Raw genomic sequence first — 17,926 nt, 5'->3', positions numbered from 1 at the left:
GCTTACAGAAACGAAATAGAATCGTGCACACAATGGACTGTAATAACTTTGTAAGCCACAAACGCAGAAAGAAATCTTTTACTATACATTTCTTGTTACATATAAAAAAACGTGGCGAATATTGTGTTCTCTTTCCTATTTTACTTATTCACAATGAGCCAAATGAGCTTTGGATCACCACAAAGAAAGTTACATGAAAGTTTAACTATGTAGAACATTGTTAATTTATACAAAATGGAGCGATAGACATCGTGAAACTTTCTTCTCTACATACAGGATGATTGGTTATAGACGTAAAGGCTTTTAACCCTATTCCACATATTTCTAATCACCTTTATAAAGTGTTCTCTTTAAAATATGTTACATTAAATTACTTTTATTGTAAAAATGCAACAGATCAATACTTCTAGCATTATAACGGCTGTATTGACACACAGCGATGATTAATTTTACTATATTATCAATACATTTCTTATTATTTGTGAAACCATCGATTTTTCAATAGGGTGTACCATACATTAATTAATATAATAGTAAATGAGCTATACTTTCATTTCCCTCATTACTTTTTTAGGCGTTTACACCTATTAGCAATCAATAATATAATTTAAAAAAATTATTCCTTTAGTTGTTTATTTCACCATATAAATATATTTTGTATTTTCGTAATGGAAATCCATTAAATTTTTCTCTCTCTACTATTTTTTTAAAACGTACGTATTTACGCGAACACTTGTAAAAAGAAGTTACATTTTAAAATGATTCAATTGAAGTAGACAATACGTGTCTTTTAATTTTACTTGTTGTCATCTTTTCTCCAGATACGAATACCAGATTAAAAATTTAATCTAAATTATCGTAGGTTAAACAGGAACAAACATAGGACCAAGGAAAAGCGTCATTTGTACTAAAAACAGATGAGTGTAAACGCACCCTTACTAATGAGATAAATTGTACATTTTCTGGTAATAGCTCTATCTAACGAATATAACAAATCTTATGGCTACGACATATAACCTTTTTTCGAAAATTGACTATCTAGACAACGACGTAAGCTGTTTTTAATAAAAGAAAATATTTAATTTAAAAGTCATTCAAAATGTGTTCTTCTTTGCAGATGTAATGAAATGGGCGCTAAATAGTAAAAACCGATGTCTTCGCTGAAGATGATTGGATATTTTCACAGGGCACCTTGCTTGCACAGTTTTTCGTCAAAGGTAAGTGAATAAAAATTTTATATTATGTTACATATTTTTGCCTATATTATCAATTACTACCCCTAAACTATCTATAAATGTCAAAGGACCGATACGACGTTAAAAATATAAAAAAGGGTTTATTTAAGTAGTATTGTGGCACCATTATATTTTATCGAAACCACTGTACGGGAAGATCATCAGTCAGTTCGCCTTCAACGCTTGCAGTCGCGGCGGTCGTGCTCTTTTCCGTGGCTCCCGCAACGTCACGCTTTACTGAGGCGCGGTACAGCGGTTTCGGGAGCACTGACTTTCTTTGTTATTGCATATAGATAGAGAGCAAAGTATACCTTCATTCTTGCTTCCATATATGATGTTATGTGTCCCTCGAAAAGCCAGAATATGGCAGTAGGTTTTAGAAGTTATATCTTCATTGCCACTATCTCTACATCTTTCATAAAGATATACATATATTAAAATATGTAATAAATTGTATACACTCCTCGCATACTAACAGGCAAACAGTCAAATCGTAAATGAAAATAATATTTGTTTGAGATGTAAATACCTCTTGAAATCCTATTTACATAAAGCGGGCATGCGTAATGATGAAATGGTGCGATTGATAATAACCTTGTACCAAGCTCCCGTGTGAACCTAGGCTCTCAAATGGGGCACCGTTGTCATTCTCAGACGTCCTCAAAGGACGATGACAGTCAGTGTCATAAGAAGCAACCCGCACCATGTCTAATGAGGCGTCGTGTTTTTTGGTGGGATCCCATACTTGGGGTCTGGAGACTATACTAAAAGGGTCGATCTATCAATGGTGCTTGGAGCAATCAAACCCCGCCAAAGGAACGGGATTTGCAGAGGTCCTGCATATCCGGCAGTTATTGTTAGAATGGTGGAAAGAAAGATAAGGCAATCAAGGGTAGGCAGTAGCCTTTTTTAAGCTCTATTTGTTACTAGACAACTGAATGAACAGATTTTTGGGCAAAAGTACATTTACTGCATAGGAAGAGAGCCGTTAACCATGTGCCACTATTGTAATTGCGACCAAGACATGGTTCAGCACTCGCTTCAGAATTCCATAACTTGGGTGGAGCTGCGCCAAGAACTAGCCATGATGGTGGGGGGTAAAAAGTAGATCTCTTACCTTGATTCTGAACTAGAGATCATGGAACACAAGTATAACCTTCTGGGAAAATGTAAGTTTGTACGAGAAGACGTTGTGATAGAGAGGAACAACATCGGAGCTCCTCATCCGCAATAGAAGACCTGGACGTCGGAGGGAGTTACACCAAGACCTTCTTCAACCCTTACAATAAGACCTCTGCGGTGAATCCGGGGTAAATCACAGCATGTTTATCCGGGCATACGAACTAATCCAACTCGCGTCTTTATAATAACTGGGGGACTGCAACTCTTCCTTGAGACGTTGAGACTGTTGTATGTAAAGGCCTTTGGTTTGATAAAAGAAAACAGAAGTACTATACGCGTTTTCTCACGAGATATAAAGGGCATTTCTAAATATAATAACAATAGCTAATAATAATAAATTGACAAGTGAAATGACCTTTTCATTCAACATCCCTTCGGGTCTTGTAATCGATATACCATCCAAATTCGAGTCGTAATGTTTACACACACGCCAATCATGTGTTGTTTCTCAGAGAAATGTTTTCTTCGAAAGGTCATCTTACTACCTACTTAAACAAATCCTTAACAGATATATTAATATTAAAGATAATAAAAGGAGCTTGCTCCAAAATAAATTCAATTGAACTCACGAATAATAATATATTTAGTTACATCTTGCGCAGAGAAAGTTTCTTTAATTATTGCCTAAAATAAAATACAATTTTTTTTTTCACTAAGAATAAAATTTGTCGAATAAATAGATAATAATGAGTGAGAGAATCATTTTAAATTGGCTAGCAGACATTGGAATTCTTGTTTTACCTGTAATTAATTTTTAAATGTCACGAGATAAATTTACAAACAAAAGTGCAATTTACAATGGTGTCGTCAAGATGCAAACTCTGCTTACACAATAGAGTGAAATCAATCAACAACTACGAGAATAATGTTCCACAAAATTTTCCACATTTTTTTACATTATTACGGCTGCAACGGTTATTATTAATTAAACGTTTATTACCTGTATCCCTAGTTTGCGAGCATACGTTTAATGACATATTTAATGGCAGTTATTAAATTATCGATTAAGTTAGGAAAATTAAAATTTTAATTTTCCTTTGCGATACGTTTTCAGTTCTCGTTCAGGCCGCTATTTGGCTCTAAAGCGTTACCTAGCAACTTCGATTTGCAGAAAAAAGAAATCTATTTAGGTATGTTTGGAATACGTAATAAACCGATCTATAGCTATTCGTAAATATCCATTAACTCATACTTTTATACATATTATACATGAAGGATCATTTACAGTAATCACTTAGATACGTTGTGATACGATGATAGGAGATCCTTTTGGTAGAAATTAAAATTAGTATAAGTAGTATTATAGTGCCGTGGTAAATTTCATCGTCATTTTAGCCGTATAACGTGCAATGGACATACGCCGTCTCTATAGATTTCCAATAGTACCGGTTAGTAGTCTGCGTGTCTAGAGTCTTCCGATGACCTTTTCGTCTATGTATGTCAGTCGGCTTTCCAGTCAATTTGGTTTGAATTAAAACCGTATATCCTTGAGAATATACCCGTGTGTGTTCATTGAAAAACGTTTTAAATTTATCTTTAGATATAATTAACCCTTAGCACTCGAGAGGCGAGCCTTACCACGCAGCTCGATGCCGCCACTCGGGAGGTGACTGTCGCTCACCACTTCGTTTGCTGCGGTAACTTGATGTGCGGCGGTAATTGCTTACGTTTTGTTCGTTCGACGCGGGTTCCCACGCTCTGTATAATCTTATGAAACGTAAAATTATATCCCTTTGAATGCAGATAAACTTTATCTTTAATTAGTACGCAACTACGAATCGGACGGTTTCAGTTAAAACTTGACAGTCGCGGCATAGAGTCTAGAAACTAAACTGTTTTTTTTTCTGGAAATTAAAAATTCCGAAAACATCCGCTTAAATAACCTGCATATGATTCTAACAGGAGTTAGAAAATATTCCAAAGTATGCTCAGGAATTGTCTCATAAAATATCATAACTAAAATTACATAATGTTTAATAAATTATGTTGGTAGAGATACTAAATGTCAAGACACATTAAATACTAAAATAAAAAATGCCATGTTTCTTTGTGTGTATAATTTTACGTTGGAGGTAGTAAATTCATAAAAATTATTTCGAAACGTCAATGAGTTGCTGGTTTGTGTGCGTGAAAACGTTCGCAAGTCCAAAGGTTTAATACTTTTTATTACAGCATATTAATTATTATCCCATATATCAAAGCGACCTTGACCTAGTAAAGGTCTAAGAAAGGGACTAATATATAGCTACTTCCGCTATGCAGCAGTAGTCGTGCAATGAAGTGCACCGCCGCTGTGCCTTGCAGCCCGCTGATAAATGCGCGTGCGGTAAACAATACGAAACACAACTACCACCGTTAGTCTATTCTACACGTGTTTCACCCCTCTACGGGGCATCCTCAGATGTTACATCGTCCAGTACTGGTCTCTTCATTGCACGACTGCTGCTGCATAGCGGAAGTAGCTATATATTAGTTCCTTTCTTACATAGGTTGGACTTCCGCAAGGTAACGCCTGAATCTATTAGACTAGTAAAGGTCGTCGGAAGACACTGGCTGCAGGTCGGTTTCAACTAGTCTTATTGAAAATCCATATTATAAAAAAATATGCATTTACAAGTGTTCTTAGAAAATGTTTAATTGCTACATGTTCTTGAACATTCTATGATTAAAATGTAAAGAATGTGTGCAGAGGTCGGCGACAAGGGGCGCGCGTCACATGCGTTGATGGGCGCCGGAAGCGGGGGCGGCGGGCGGGCTGCGCGCGCGCTGCGCCTGCTGTTGCTGCTGGTGCTGGCCCTGGCCGCCGTCGAGTACCTCTTTGGCTCCATACTCGACGCCTCGCCGCTCAGGACTTACCTCTACACTCCAGTTTATAACACAACCCAGTCTACTCTCAAGTGAGTACAACTGTAAAACATACAATTCCATTTTATAAATACTAGTGATATTACAAAGCTTAAAATGTAGATACTTCAACTATAGATTTAATAACGAATGCGAATGACTAAGACAAGATGCCGGTAATGCTCTGGCTCTGGACATAAAAAAAAAACTTTAAAATAAACCTAACCATGTATGATTATTCATTCTCGATGGACTTTGTGTTGCCAGAAATTAAGTTAGCCCACTTTATACCAGTAGCAAACTATTAATTTAACATATTTTAAGGTGATCACTTTATTTATTAATTAAATGTGAAAGAAATAAACGTGACCGATGCAGCTGATAATATAATATTTCAGGGCGTGAACACTGAAATAGGCAAAATTGCAATAGTTGTTACATTTTCTAAAATTCGGATTCCTCCTTAATTTACTATTTTTTCTTAATATTTTACCTGCTGCAAAGTTTTATGAAACTTATAAAAATTTATAGTTAGTGTTTGTAAAGAAGTTTCAAGTTAATGGCGTGAGCAAAGAAAATAAATACATGTCACAACATAACTTTAGTACGACTTCCTAATGATTTTTTTAAGTTTTCTTTCTCCGTTCGCTCGAACTTAAATAAGTAAACCTTTGGTGTTGTACGTTCTGCATGTAGAAAAAAAATTACCTCGAAGATGTTGTGAAAAAGTTCTCTTGTTAAAGGACATCCAGTTCCTCCACCCTGTGCATAAATAAATCGCATTCTACAAATTTAATTTTGCTCAATATTGTTACAGAAAGTAGACACGAACTTACGTGTTTGTATTACAAAAATATGTATTACTTTACAGCTTGCAATCACCGATTGCTTGAACTAAAATTAAAACGATTGCCGTAGTTTTTTTTTTATTGCATAGTACAATTAAATACCTTTATCTAATAATTTAATGAAGGCCATTCCAGCCGGTATTATTTAAACGAGTAAACAACACGCACACACTAACACAAATTTCTTTAAAGAACGCAAGATTCATTTTGTACATGGTACAGCCTCTTCTATTCAGTTAATAGACATAGCTTGATATAGTTTCAACGTATACATGTAAACGTAAGATATATTTAGTAAGAACTATATAAAATGTCTTTAGTGTTGACAATCCTAAACTGACATTAGAAGTTAATATTTCTATTATCGTATTTGCAGAAATGTAATAAGCTGAAAGTGTTAATGCAAAATTTCAATAAGCTTTATTTTACCTCCATGAAGTTCCTCAGATATATGGAGTATTTTGAATATTTTGTATTCCATTTGAATATTATCGTATTTGAGTAGGCAACAATGTCATTGGAAAAATTCTAATGAACATGTTTTGGCCATTTCAATTATTCTTATAAAGCTTACGGCACCATAATCTATTTCAACGCAAATTTGTGTTTCTCTACTGGTCAAAATAGTTAAAACTCGTAATATCTAGAAATCGGACGATAGCTTCATATGGATTATGAAGTCTAAAAATAGAGATTAGAATATAAATAGAATTATCTTTAAATTATCAATTCAAGTATGAATAGATAATCTAGGCAAGCATCTAGATAGTAGATCTTGTCATCGGTTAACATCAGGCGTGGCAGAGGTCAAATGCTTTGCGTATAAGCAATAAAAAAGTTAACATGGTTTATGATTGATTATAGGTGTAAAAGTTTTAAAGGGGCGAATGTATAGTTCATATCCAAACACCCTGTATAAAGTGATAACATTAATGCAATACAAAGTCTACAGGAACAGATAGATAGTACACGATAATTGATTTTAATATGTAGTAATACTTATTTTGGAAATACTCTTTTTTGCAATATCATTGTAACATTATTTATTTCTAAAACCAATAATATTTGGTTAGGTACCATAAATGATAGGAAATGAGGTGTACATCAACTAATGTTTAAAAAAGAGCTAAGTACGTATAAATGTCAGCTTCCTACACATTTACACCCCTCGTAATTCTCCAAACGCACGTGATGAAGCTAACTGCTAATATTTATTTATTTTTTTGTTAAATACGTTGTTATTTTATTCAGAATGCACTTTAAAACTTTTAGTGCAACTTCTTAATTAAACGACTAACGAATACTAAAGTCGTTCTCTCAGTCGCTTTAGCTTAAATAAGCATAAGTATGTTTGCTCGAACTTATTTAGAAATACAAGAATCTTTGCGTTCTTGAGACAACTTAATTCGAAAGTGGAATGGAAACTCTGTACTGGCAGTGATAACTTTGACATTCGGTTGGTTGATTCTAGGAATAGTTACCGATGTATGCATATTTTGTACCTTTTGAATTAAAAAGATAGATACGGCGTACGACTTTAAATTTATACATTTGTTTATCAAGTTGATAGCTAAAACACATACATTCCATATGTCATCAAAAAGAAACCTCATAATTTTATTATTACAATTTTTCTCCCTATATAGTATCGGTTATAGATGTAAAAGTTTTAAAATTGTGAACGTAAGCTTATTTGTTAGAAAAAAGATTTAATACCTCTTTCGAAACACTGTATACTACCTACCATGTTTAAAGTGATCATTCTGAAGTCGTTAACATTAGTTTATTTTTTCTATTAAAATGTGACGAGCCAATAACTACTAGGCATATTAAAGTCTGTAGGGACAGATAGTAAATAATAGTTGATTGCGATATACAGTTATCCGAATTTTGAAAAGGTTTTTTACTATATTATCATTGTATTAATTCTGTAACCATTGTTTTTTAACAGGGTGTACTGTGTCTGTACATTAATTGACAGCAAATGTACTACACATTCACACCTTTAAAGCTTTTACATCTGTAAATGATGAATATGTATACTAAATGAATAAATTTCATAACTAAACCCATAGTTTGAATATATTTTGAATATGTTTTAAATATCGAACACGAAATTGCTATCGTTCGATTTTTTAAATAAAAAAAAAACTAAGTATTATCAGATATGACTTTCGTACGTAATTACTATTCAACTAATCTCAATTATTTTTATGATGGCACACTGTCATTAATAACGGTCTGGGTTTTTATGTTTTCTGCGTCTAGAGTATTCCTTATTTTAAACGGCCATTTCTGGTCAGATTTATCTCAAGATGACGAGCCTAAATGCGATCCTGCATTGGTTTTTGTTCACTAAAGTCAAGAGAAACCCCTAATATTATAGATGGACGTTTCGTTATTTTGGTCTATCAATAATATGCGAACAGAAGTTGAAATTATTAATACTAATTTATAGGTGTACATAGGATTAATAAATACAGAATATTATATACGCTTTGTTGTTTCAGAAACGGTGATAGAATTTTCTACAGCTGGCCTAAAAGGTTTCCGATCTCGGCACCCGAAAAGAAGAACCCCTTGGTGGCGAATTCAACGCATATTAAAAACGTAACGAATATTAAAACAACAAATCTTCATAACTCCACTAACTTCGCCAATATGACTCGTCAAAATATAACTGAGGATACAAGTACGCCGTTGCTTATCACGAAGATTATGGAGGGGATCAAGAACTTGGTGACGACGGAAGACTTCAATAATATGATGAGCGAACCGACGTTACCATTGTGCGAAGAGTTTCCGCCTGATCTTGGTAAGCTTTGTTTTTGTGTTATGATGACCTCTGAGGGGCGCAGTGGAGACAGCCCGTGCCAAAAAACACATAGTTTTTTTTATTAATTCTAATTTGTATCGCAAGTGTTTTTTTTACAATATTTATTTTTCGCTTGAACTAAACGCAGACAGTTGGGAAAGGGTTGCCGCTATTTGATACGGATCTTTCTTCTCCCAGCTGCGAGGCACGACAGCGTTTTATAATTTTTTACAATTATTATTACACAATTTCCTGTTATGGGTAAATACAGCTAAAATTTATACATATTTTCAATACAATTTGGAATACTAGATTACATATTATTTGCTACATTATTTTATTTTAAGTCGCTGCCCAAGCGCTACAGACCGTAAATACACATAGTATGTCTGCTTCTTTAGCCGTTTTCTGTATTTTCCCGCAAATTTTCGTTGTTTTTTAAAGACGTAACCTTCATTTTAAACAATTTTTCGCCCGTAACTTGTTCACTAGAAAATCTAAACGATACGTCCTCGTGTAATTCTCGTTAGCACGCACAATGTATCAGCATAGCATATTACAATTGCAGCGAATTATTCGGGTTCCTAGTAATTTGGCGATATTTGATTTATAACTCAAAAATCTTTCTCAACTCTGTACCGGGCAAACGTATTTATTTGTGCGTAACTTTTCACTCATCACTAAATACAGCGTGCTATCGACACGGGAGCGTGCGCAAAGTCCTGCCTTCATGTTTAACTAAGGAGGGATGTCACCAGGTTTCTATTTTGTAGAGCAAAATTTCATTTTGTTCAATTTTAACAAAGTAAAGGAGAGGCTGTAAATAAGTTTATTTAATGTAGAAATATAAATCTTGTGCTTTGACGATTCGATACTGTATGTTCTTTATTAAACAAAGAAAAGAATGTTATTTTGCCAATACCTCGAAAGAATCAAATTTATTTCAGCCATGACCACTAGCTTACGTTGGTTAAGAACTTATTCGTAATACAAAATAAATTTCGTTAGTAAATTTTAAATACGAACATACATATATAATACAACGATTATTGATGCCGATTTTTAATATTGCTGCCTTAATGAGAGCAGAAAACAATGTATTTTTTCACTCGAATTTTTTTTCTATTCAATTGAAATAGAATGGAAATCGAGCCACACATCATTAATTAATATCGATTTTGAATAGCGTGACAATATGTGTCTTAAATTAATTATTGCGCTAATTATGTTATTGAATTAAAACATCATATTTTAGGATAAATCGTTAAGATTGAATTGATTTGATTAACGAATTATTAGATGCCTTAATTAAAATTCTACAAACTTGGTGTGTCGAAATGAGGTCCGCAGAAGAATTGCGCCTCTGAAGTAGCAATGGACGAGGCACAGCATTCGTATAACCGAACGCCATTGTGACCAAAACGTTCTAAGTGGCGACCAAGAGGCAGTAGATGCGGCGTGGGTGGCCCCGCCACTAGTTGGACCAATGATGTAGTTCAGGTCGCTGGAAGTCACTGGACGCGGGCAGCGTAGGACTGATAATCGTTGCGATCCTTGGAGGAGGCCTAGAACTGGGCGCCTATCGGCAAAAAAAAGAGAAAATGTCTTTATTAAAATATTGCATAAAACAATGTTTCCTTAATTTCATTTTTGTGTTTAAGTCTACTCTCGGGTGACAAAACTGAGCTTGTTAGTTTTATTAAAAAATAATTTGAGTACAGCGGTATTTGATGCCTCGTATAAATTTCTCAGACAAATATTTTTGTTATTGAATTGAAGTATGAAAGTATGTGAAATTGTTTAGAAAAGTCTATTAAAATACCGCGGAAATTTTAAATGAAATATTATAGAAAACAATGTTTCTTTATTTTTATAATTTTTGTGTTTAGGTCCAATAGCAGTTAACAAAACTGAGCTGGAACTGGATTTTGTTGAAAAAAAATATCCAATGGTACATCGCGGTGGTCGCTACTCACCGCCGAATTGCACGGCGAGGCATAAAGTCGCAATTATTGTACCGTATAGGTAAGTCCTTACAACCATTTTATTTGATACCAATATCTACACTATCTATATAAGAAATCATATTAGCTGTGAGGATTGACCAAAGACCGAAAACTTACTTAAATTAAACCGCAGGGAGATGAACCACTATTACGATATTCCTCTTTATCTATTATTACACTCCTTTATTTTGTTAACGGAAAACGAAGGTATTATTTTACAGATCTGTAAAATTCTGTAACTGGTATAGACATAATGCAATAAAATATTTCTGTGATTAAAATTATATAAGTAATCTTATTTTAAAAATTAGGTCAAAATATGTCAGAGGTAATTTTACATTACTATTAACGGAAGAATGGCTTAAACAATAAATACATCAAAATTACAAGTTTTTGTTCTAGATTTACTGCAGAAAAGATATTACTCTTGTCAAACAAATTTCGCCGGATAGTTTTATTTTTGTCATAAAAATAATACATCAGAACAATTGACGCAAAATACTGTTCTGATTAAAATTATAGAGGAAACTTTTTTACTTCCTGTTTTTCAGGACTGCCCTTTAAGCTTTTCACTCATTTTCTAACGTTAGATATGCTAGCTTCTATGAGCTAGCATATATCGACGTTAGCTAGGTTTCTATGAGCTAACTTACTTTCTTATGAACCTACCTTTAGTTTCAAAAAGGTTCCTTTCTACATTTTTCTGATAAACAGCATCTAGAGTTGGATGCTTATGTAAAGTAGTCGATAAGAGCATATAATTTCGTATTACATGAATATAAATTAACTTTGGCTAATGAAACCGAGATATGTACCATACAGGTTTTATTTCCGTTCATTTCCACTGAAACGTTCGTTATTCAATGATAACGGCTGATAACACGTTACACAATCGCTAATATTTCTCATTGGATAACCTGTAACATTAACTAGCATCTTCAGGTGTTTTAATAATGGAAAACCGAAACTAATTTAACACTTTTTAAATTTGTTCATATTATTATTTATTAATTCTTTTCGTGTGACTTCGTCATTAAAACTGGTAACATCTTACTCTAGGCTTCATTGACATGTCATAATAACTCAAGGAGCCATGAGAAAGGCAATATTTAAAATTTCTTGAAATCGAATCAGCAATTATGAACGAAAGTAAACGGACTTAGCTCAGGGGATTGGCAAATCAAAGTGGCAGCTGGTATGCCACATAGTGGTCAGAACAGATGGCTGCTAGGGGCTTTATAGTTCTAGAGTGAAGAACTGACAAGCGCGGGGAAGGTTATCGTAAACCAGTGGATGCAGGTTGCTTCCAACTGGTCTTATTGGAAATCTATAAAGGAGGCCTCTGTCCAGTAGTGGAAGTAGTAGTGGTTTAAGTGTTGATGGGATCAATAAATATCTCAAATTTAGTTATATATAATTGTATTTTTGATATCCTTTACAGAGATCGTCAGCAGCATTTGGCGACGTTCTTGAATCATATGCATCCGTTTTTGATGAAACAACAAATAGAATATGGAATATTTATTATAGAACAATATGGTAAGTGTCGAGTTCCGAGTGCTAAAAAGTTTCTGCAAAGATATTCTTTACATTACAGCGAATTTTAATATTTAAAGTATAAAATGCTTTTTATAATCTTTAAAACAATTATCTAAATTTTTGAGCTTATATGTTGTTTATTTTGAGTTATTTAAAATGAGACGAAATTGATTATATTGTACATATGTTTACGAAAGTTGTCTAATACTAAAATAGTAAATAGTTTTTACTTAAAAATTTATGAATGATTTTTAAATCTCTTAACAGAAATAAAAATCGGTCATGGCTGCAGTAAATTCTGCGCATTCTGTCCGCTCAAACCTCAAGATATTTCGTCTCGGACAAAAATGAAACGAATCGCATAGATCTCTTGAACGCGAACAAAATTTCGCTCCGCAAAAACGATTCCTTGAACTATGTAAGACGTCGGGAAATGTAAAAGAATTTAAACATTTCATACCCGACTGCTCTTGTTTTATTTAAGTCCGGGGATCATTGAAATGTTTCCACTCTAGTGCTCTCGCTGTGGAGCACTAAAATATCCGTTGAAACGTTTTTTTTTTCCATCCGAAATGTCCTCATTTCTATTGTTTCCAACAGGTAATAGTGATTTCAATCGAGCAAAACTGATGAACGTAGGTTTCGTGGAGAGTCAGAAACAAAAGGCTGGGGGGTGGGAATGTTTTATATTCCACGACATAGACCTTTTGCCGTTGGATGAAAGGAACATGTACTCCTGTCCTAGACAGCCTAGACACATGTCTGTGTCCATCGATATACTCAATTTCCGGTGAGTCCATGCATTTTCCTTTCGGAACGTAGCGGGAATTTTATTCGTTTTTATAAAATATATTTTATCCCTCTTATATAACTAAGCGATTTAAGAGTAATGACATTGCGATATTTACAATGTCTTGTAAAGTACAGAGGCATTTACTATCTTGAATTATTTGTAAAAGACGATGCATTAAAAAGTTGTAATTTAAATTTATTTGCTGACATATCCCTGCTACTACTTTTTCAAATTAAGAAAATAATTAAACCTTTTGAACTGACTTGAAAATAAATAAAAATGTGGTCGATGAATGTATTTATCGTATTAGGGTAGTACTCATTGTGAATGGGTTTTAGGTTGCCGTACGAGGAAATCTTCGGCGGCGTATCAGCAATGACAGCCGAACAATTTATTAACGTCAACGGATTTTCTAACAAATACTGGGGCTGGGGTGGGGAAGACGACGATATGTTTTACAGGTAATACAATAATGTATTATAGTGACATTTATAAATATATGTGTATATATATAACAGTTTCTTTACTTTTTATATACATACGATTTAATCTTAAATTTTATTAAAGGTTTTATCCTTGTTAAGATATGACTTCCCTACTGTATATGTATGTACGTTTATGTGTGTATATGTGTAGTATAAATATTTTTTATATACACCCTAAACTTCCTTCTCCTTCAGGTCTCTCATTTTTATCCAAAAGTTGTATGTTAGAGTTATTTTTTTTAGTTATTTACGTTATTTTGTCACATTTCTTTTTTGATATATTTTTTGTAATTATTGTGTACAATAGTGTTAATTGATAAAAAAATGAACTACTAAACTGTGGTAACACGCCAACCTGTAAAATAATTTAGCCACTTCCTTTTAAAGTTTACTTACACTGTCAATTCTTATTATTAATTGAATAATAAACTTCGAAATTACAGTAAATTTTGCGATTTTTTTTTCAAAAATATTTTTATTACATTTATTTTACAAAGTTTAATAGAGAGTTTACTTTTTTTTATGCAGAATAAAAAAGATGAACTACCACATAGCCAGGTATAAGATGTCAATTGCAAGATACGCCATGTTATATCATAAGAAATCGGCTCCTAATCCAAAGAGGTAAGTTTTTTTTTTTAATTATTCTCTTTCAATACTTTACAATATAGATCAGGGATCGACAAACTGGGGCTCGCGGGACTAATAAATTCTTTGATTACTTGTACACGACTCCCTCAGGCGAGTTGAGAATTTTTTTTAAAGCTTAAATTAAAGTAAAATGGAAGTCTTAAAAAGGTTTTATTTATTTATTTAAAGTACTTGTCAAGAACGTAAATATTTGCATTCTATTAATAATGACTGAATGTTCTTATTACCCAGCATAAGCACATAAAAACTTTAAAGGGGTGAATGTATTGCTCATTTTTTATTAATGAATGTACGGTGATCTAAATCTAAGGTTTCAAAAATAATGAATGACGTAATGACAATATAGTAATAAATCGTTTTTAAATACAGGATACTACTACATTTTACTGCATTTTAAAATTATTATTGTTTACTATTTGTCCGTCCAGACTATACGGCCGGAAGTTTTTGGCCTGGCGCCCTGTTAACGAAATGACTTATTACATATATAAAATCGATGACTTTATACATGATGATTATAAATCGATGTAAAAACTTTAAAAAAATTCCACCTCTACATTGTCAAATTTCACTTCTATATTGTATAATGCGAGCGTTTATCTGAGAATAATTGAAAGATAGAAATTTGTAGGAAAATAAAACCTAAAAAGTGTGCTGATACTCCTAATATTTTTCTTATATTTCACTCGCTGGGTTTTCGTTTTTAAATAAATCGAAACCTTACAATAGATTTAAATTTTGAATTATATTTGAATCTATCACATATGACATTAACAAATATCTCTCTTTATTATTGGACGCGAAGTTTTTAAAGATGGATAATTTTATAAGGGATACAAATGCAATTGTTATTTATTATACACGAGTTGTTTTTATTTAAACTTTCATTGTGAAAATGTATCTTTAGGACATAACTTATGATTAATTAATGTTTAAATATTTTCAGATATCAACTTTTATCTCAAACGAGCAAAACATTCCCGAAGGATGGCCTCTCAACTCTCGAATATGATCTGATTGAAGTAGTTCAGCATCATCTATACACGCATGTTCTGGCCAATATAGACGAGCACAGCTGATGGAAGTATATCGCCAAACTGTTGTTTGGCGATGAAAGATAACGTGGCGGGCTCTTTAACGGTGATGGGACACTGTGTTATCGATATAAGAAACAACAGTTACCTAGTGTTATGATCTCCGCTTAGTCCTAACGAATCTTACACTCCGGTGGCATAGACTCAGTGATCTTTGAAGTGACGTTTACTATAACAAGTTAAAAATATCCGTGTTCTATATAATATAAGTGTTATTACTGTACGTTTTAATTTGGAAGTATAATACGTGTATTTTAGAACACGTGCGGATCGTGTCGCTTCGAAAGTATTATTTGCATTAATTTTATTCCACTTTCAATAACTATTTATATATTTGCTCTTGATTTAATGTGAAAACGCATTTAAAATGTAATTTTTAATTTGAATACGTATCTCATTTATGTTAATATGTCCGTCTATTTGTGTCAATTCGTTTATATTACAACAAGGTATCTAAACATTTTTATACGCTAGTCGTTAGGTTAATCCTCATTATCTGTAATATATTTAAAGGAACAATACAATTCTCTTTATAACCTGACGTTTGAAATATTAAAAACTTTACTTTGCGCGACGACAAAGGTAACGTGAGGGAAATGCGTGTCGGTATTTATTTTATTTGTAAAAGAGAATATTTTTTGCGATTTTAAATAATACTTTTAATGAACAACGAAGAAAATTAGTCGTTTCTTCTAAACTATGCGGGCGGCTTAGGCCAAGACATAGTCTCCAGTAATTTCAATATTTGTACAATTGTAATATATTTGTAAAAATAATTTACTTTAACATGTAATGGCCTAAATTGAAATAACTGTTTTTAAATGCTTTTACTAAATATAGTTTTTTTTTTTTTTGTAATTATTACCTTCTGATGTCAGCATGTTTAGGTGCCAATGAAATGGAAACATTAAGAAATAATAAGTTATAAACGTGCGTATGTGATCCTATATGGCAATTCCTATTAGCTTGCCACTTTCACCTGTAAACGTATTGTTATATGATATAATCTCATCTGTTGGAACTATAACATAAAATGTAGGATTTCAAAGTTACAAAGACATGTACTTACTAATTAGGTTGGAAGGATTTGTAAAAAGCTTTTTGTAGATGAATTTATTATGGATATAACAGATGTGGACGTTTACAATTAACTGCTATTTGACGGCTTGATATAAATATTTGAAATGCACTCTTGTGCATAAGAAATTTCGGTGGGAGATCTTATCAGAAATGAGGGGATACTTCGAGAAACCAAGGTCACGGACGTAGCTCCAAAAATTTCTCATCTGAAGTGTGTGATACATCGCTCGTGCAACTGCGACCATGTGCTGGTAGACGCGGCGTGGATGGGCACCTCTCTATGTAGACCGACGACATAGTTTACGTCGCAAGAAATTTGCGTTGCCAACAAGACCAAGTCATTATCATCATGGAGATCTTTGGAGAAAGCCCTATGCCTTGCAGTGGACGTCTATAGGCTGGAAAGAAGACCTGCGTTCTTGATTAAAAATGTGTGATTTGTTTACCTTCATATTACTGTATGATATACGGAAGTTTGTTTGACGTGTAACAATAATTAGTGCTTTTAAGAATGGTGAATGAAAAATAGTTTTGTTTTTGTGATATTGCAGAATTAAACAAGTTTTATACGAACGGACAGTGTTATTTATAATTTTATACCAATGCACTAGTACGAATGTTTTGTTGCACGTCGATATTTGTTTTCTCTGTTTTGTCCCTTGTAATCTATTGTTTTTAGCGCTAAGAAATAAATACATTGTGATAAATATGGATGAAGTTAATGTGTAATATATAACAGTGAAATGTTATAAATGGTCGGAATGTGTAGACTTTTTATCTTTTAATTGGAACCATTGAATGTAAATACGATTGAAGTTATTAAACATTTCATTCGTGACTGTTGTGTTACTTACATCTCCTTCCCTCGGTACGTTTACTGCCACTTAATTTATCTTTACGATGCACATTAACAATTTAATGTTTTAATTATTGCTTTGAGCTAAACAGATTGCTTACCTAAGTCTTTGCTTTATGGAAGATTTTTGCCTATTGTTAGTAGTTTTACTGAAGAGTCCTAAAAGTAGTACTACTGGAGGTTCTATTTTTAATAAACCTACTCATAGACTTTTGGGTGTTAAATTTTTCTCAATAGTACTAATAATATTAACAATTTATTGATTTCGCAACTGATAGAAACAATTATAATATAAAAGGAAAAATGTGAATTTTCAAATTGTATGGTAGCATTCTAATTGGTTTCCTTACAAAGTTTTTCAAAAAAAATGATCAGCGCCCGATTTAAAATAGTAAAAAAAAAGATTGTACTAAAAGCTGTAGCACTAAATAACTTCATAAAAGGTGCCAAACCCTAAATGCGTTCGCCTTCATGCCATTTCAAGATTAATTAAATATG

The 17,926-nt window shown here is 33.0% G+C and overlaps 1 protein-coding gene across 3 annotated transcripts in view; it reads left to right on the top strand.

Annotated features, from left to right (window-relative positions):
• The window catches only part of beta4GalNAcTA (beta1,4-N-acetylgalactosaminyltransferase A), a 145,840-nt gene extending 128,468 nt beyond the window's left edge, over nt 1-17,372 (top strand). For 2 of the 3 annotated variants that reach the window (XM_068761481.1, XM_068761480.1), the window contains exons 2-10: nt 1,118-1,217; nt 5,096-5,314; nt 8,620-8,924; nt 10,814-10,949; nt 12,372-12,469; nt 13,070-13,259; nt 13,601-13,723; nt 14,276-14,371; nt 15,345-17,372. In XM_068761481.1, the coding sequence (XP_068617582.1) occupies nt 5,097-5,314; nt 8,620-8,924; nt 10,814-10,949; nt 12,372-12,469; nt 13,070-13,259; nt 13,601-13,723; nt 14,276-14,371; nt 15,345-15,477 (1,299 nt within the window). In that variant the 5' untranslated portion in view covers nt 1,118-1,217; nt 5,096 and the 3' untranslated portion in view covers nt 15,478-17,372. The remainder of the gene's footprint in view (nt 1-1,117; nt 1,218-5,095; nt 5,315-8,619; nt 8,925-10,813; nt 10,950-12,371; nt 12,470-13,069; nt 13,260-13,600; nt 13,724-14,275; nt 14,372-15,344) is intronic. The other variant, XM_068761482.1, reaches the window with a different exon arrangement.
• The last annotated feature ends 554 nt before the right edge of the window (nt 17,373-17,926 follow it).

Source organism: Battus philenor, unplaced genomic scaffold, assembly GCF_028537555.1.
Source record: "Battus philenor isolate CCGP_79_NKW_IND1 unplaced genomic scaffold, ilBatPhil1.0.hap1 SCAF_15, whole genome shotgun sequence".
NCBI lineage: Eukaryota > Metazoa > Arthropoda > Insecta > Lepidoptera > Papilionidae > Battus > Battus philenor.
This window is presented reverse-complemented; position numbering and strand designations above follow the sequence as displayed.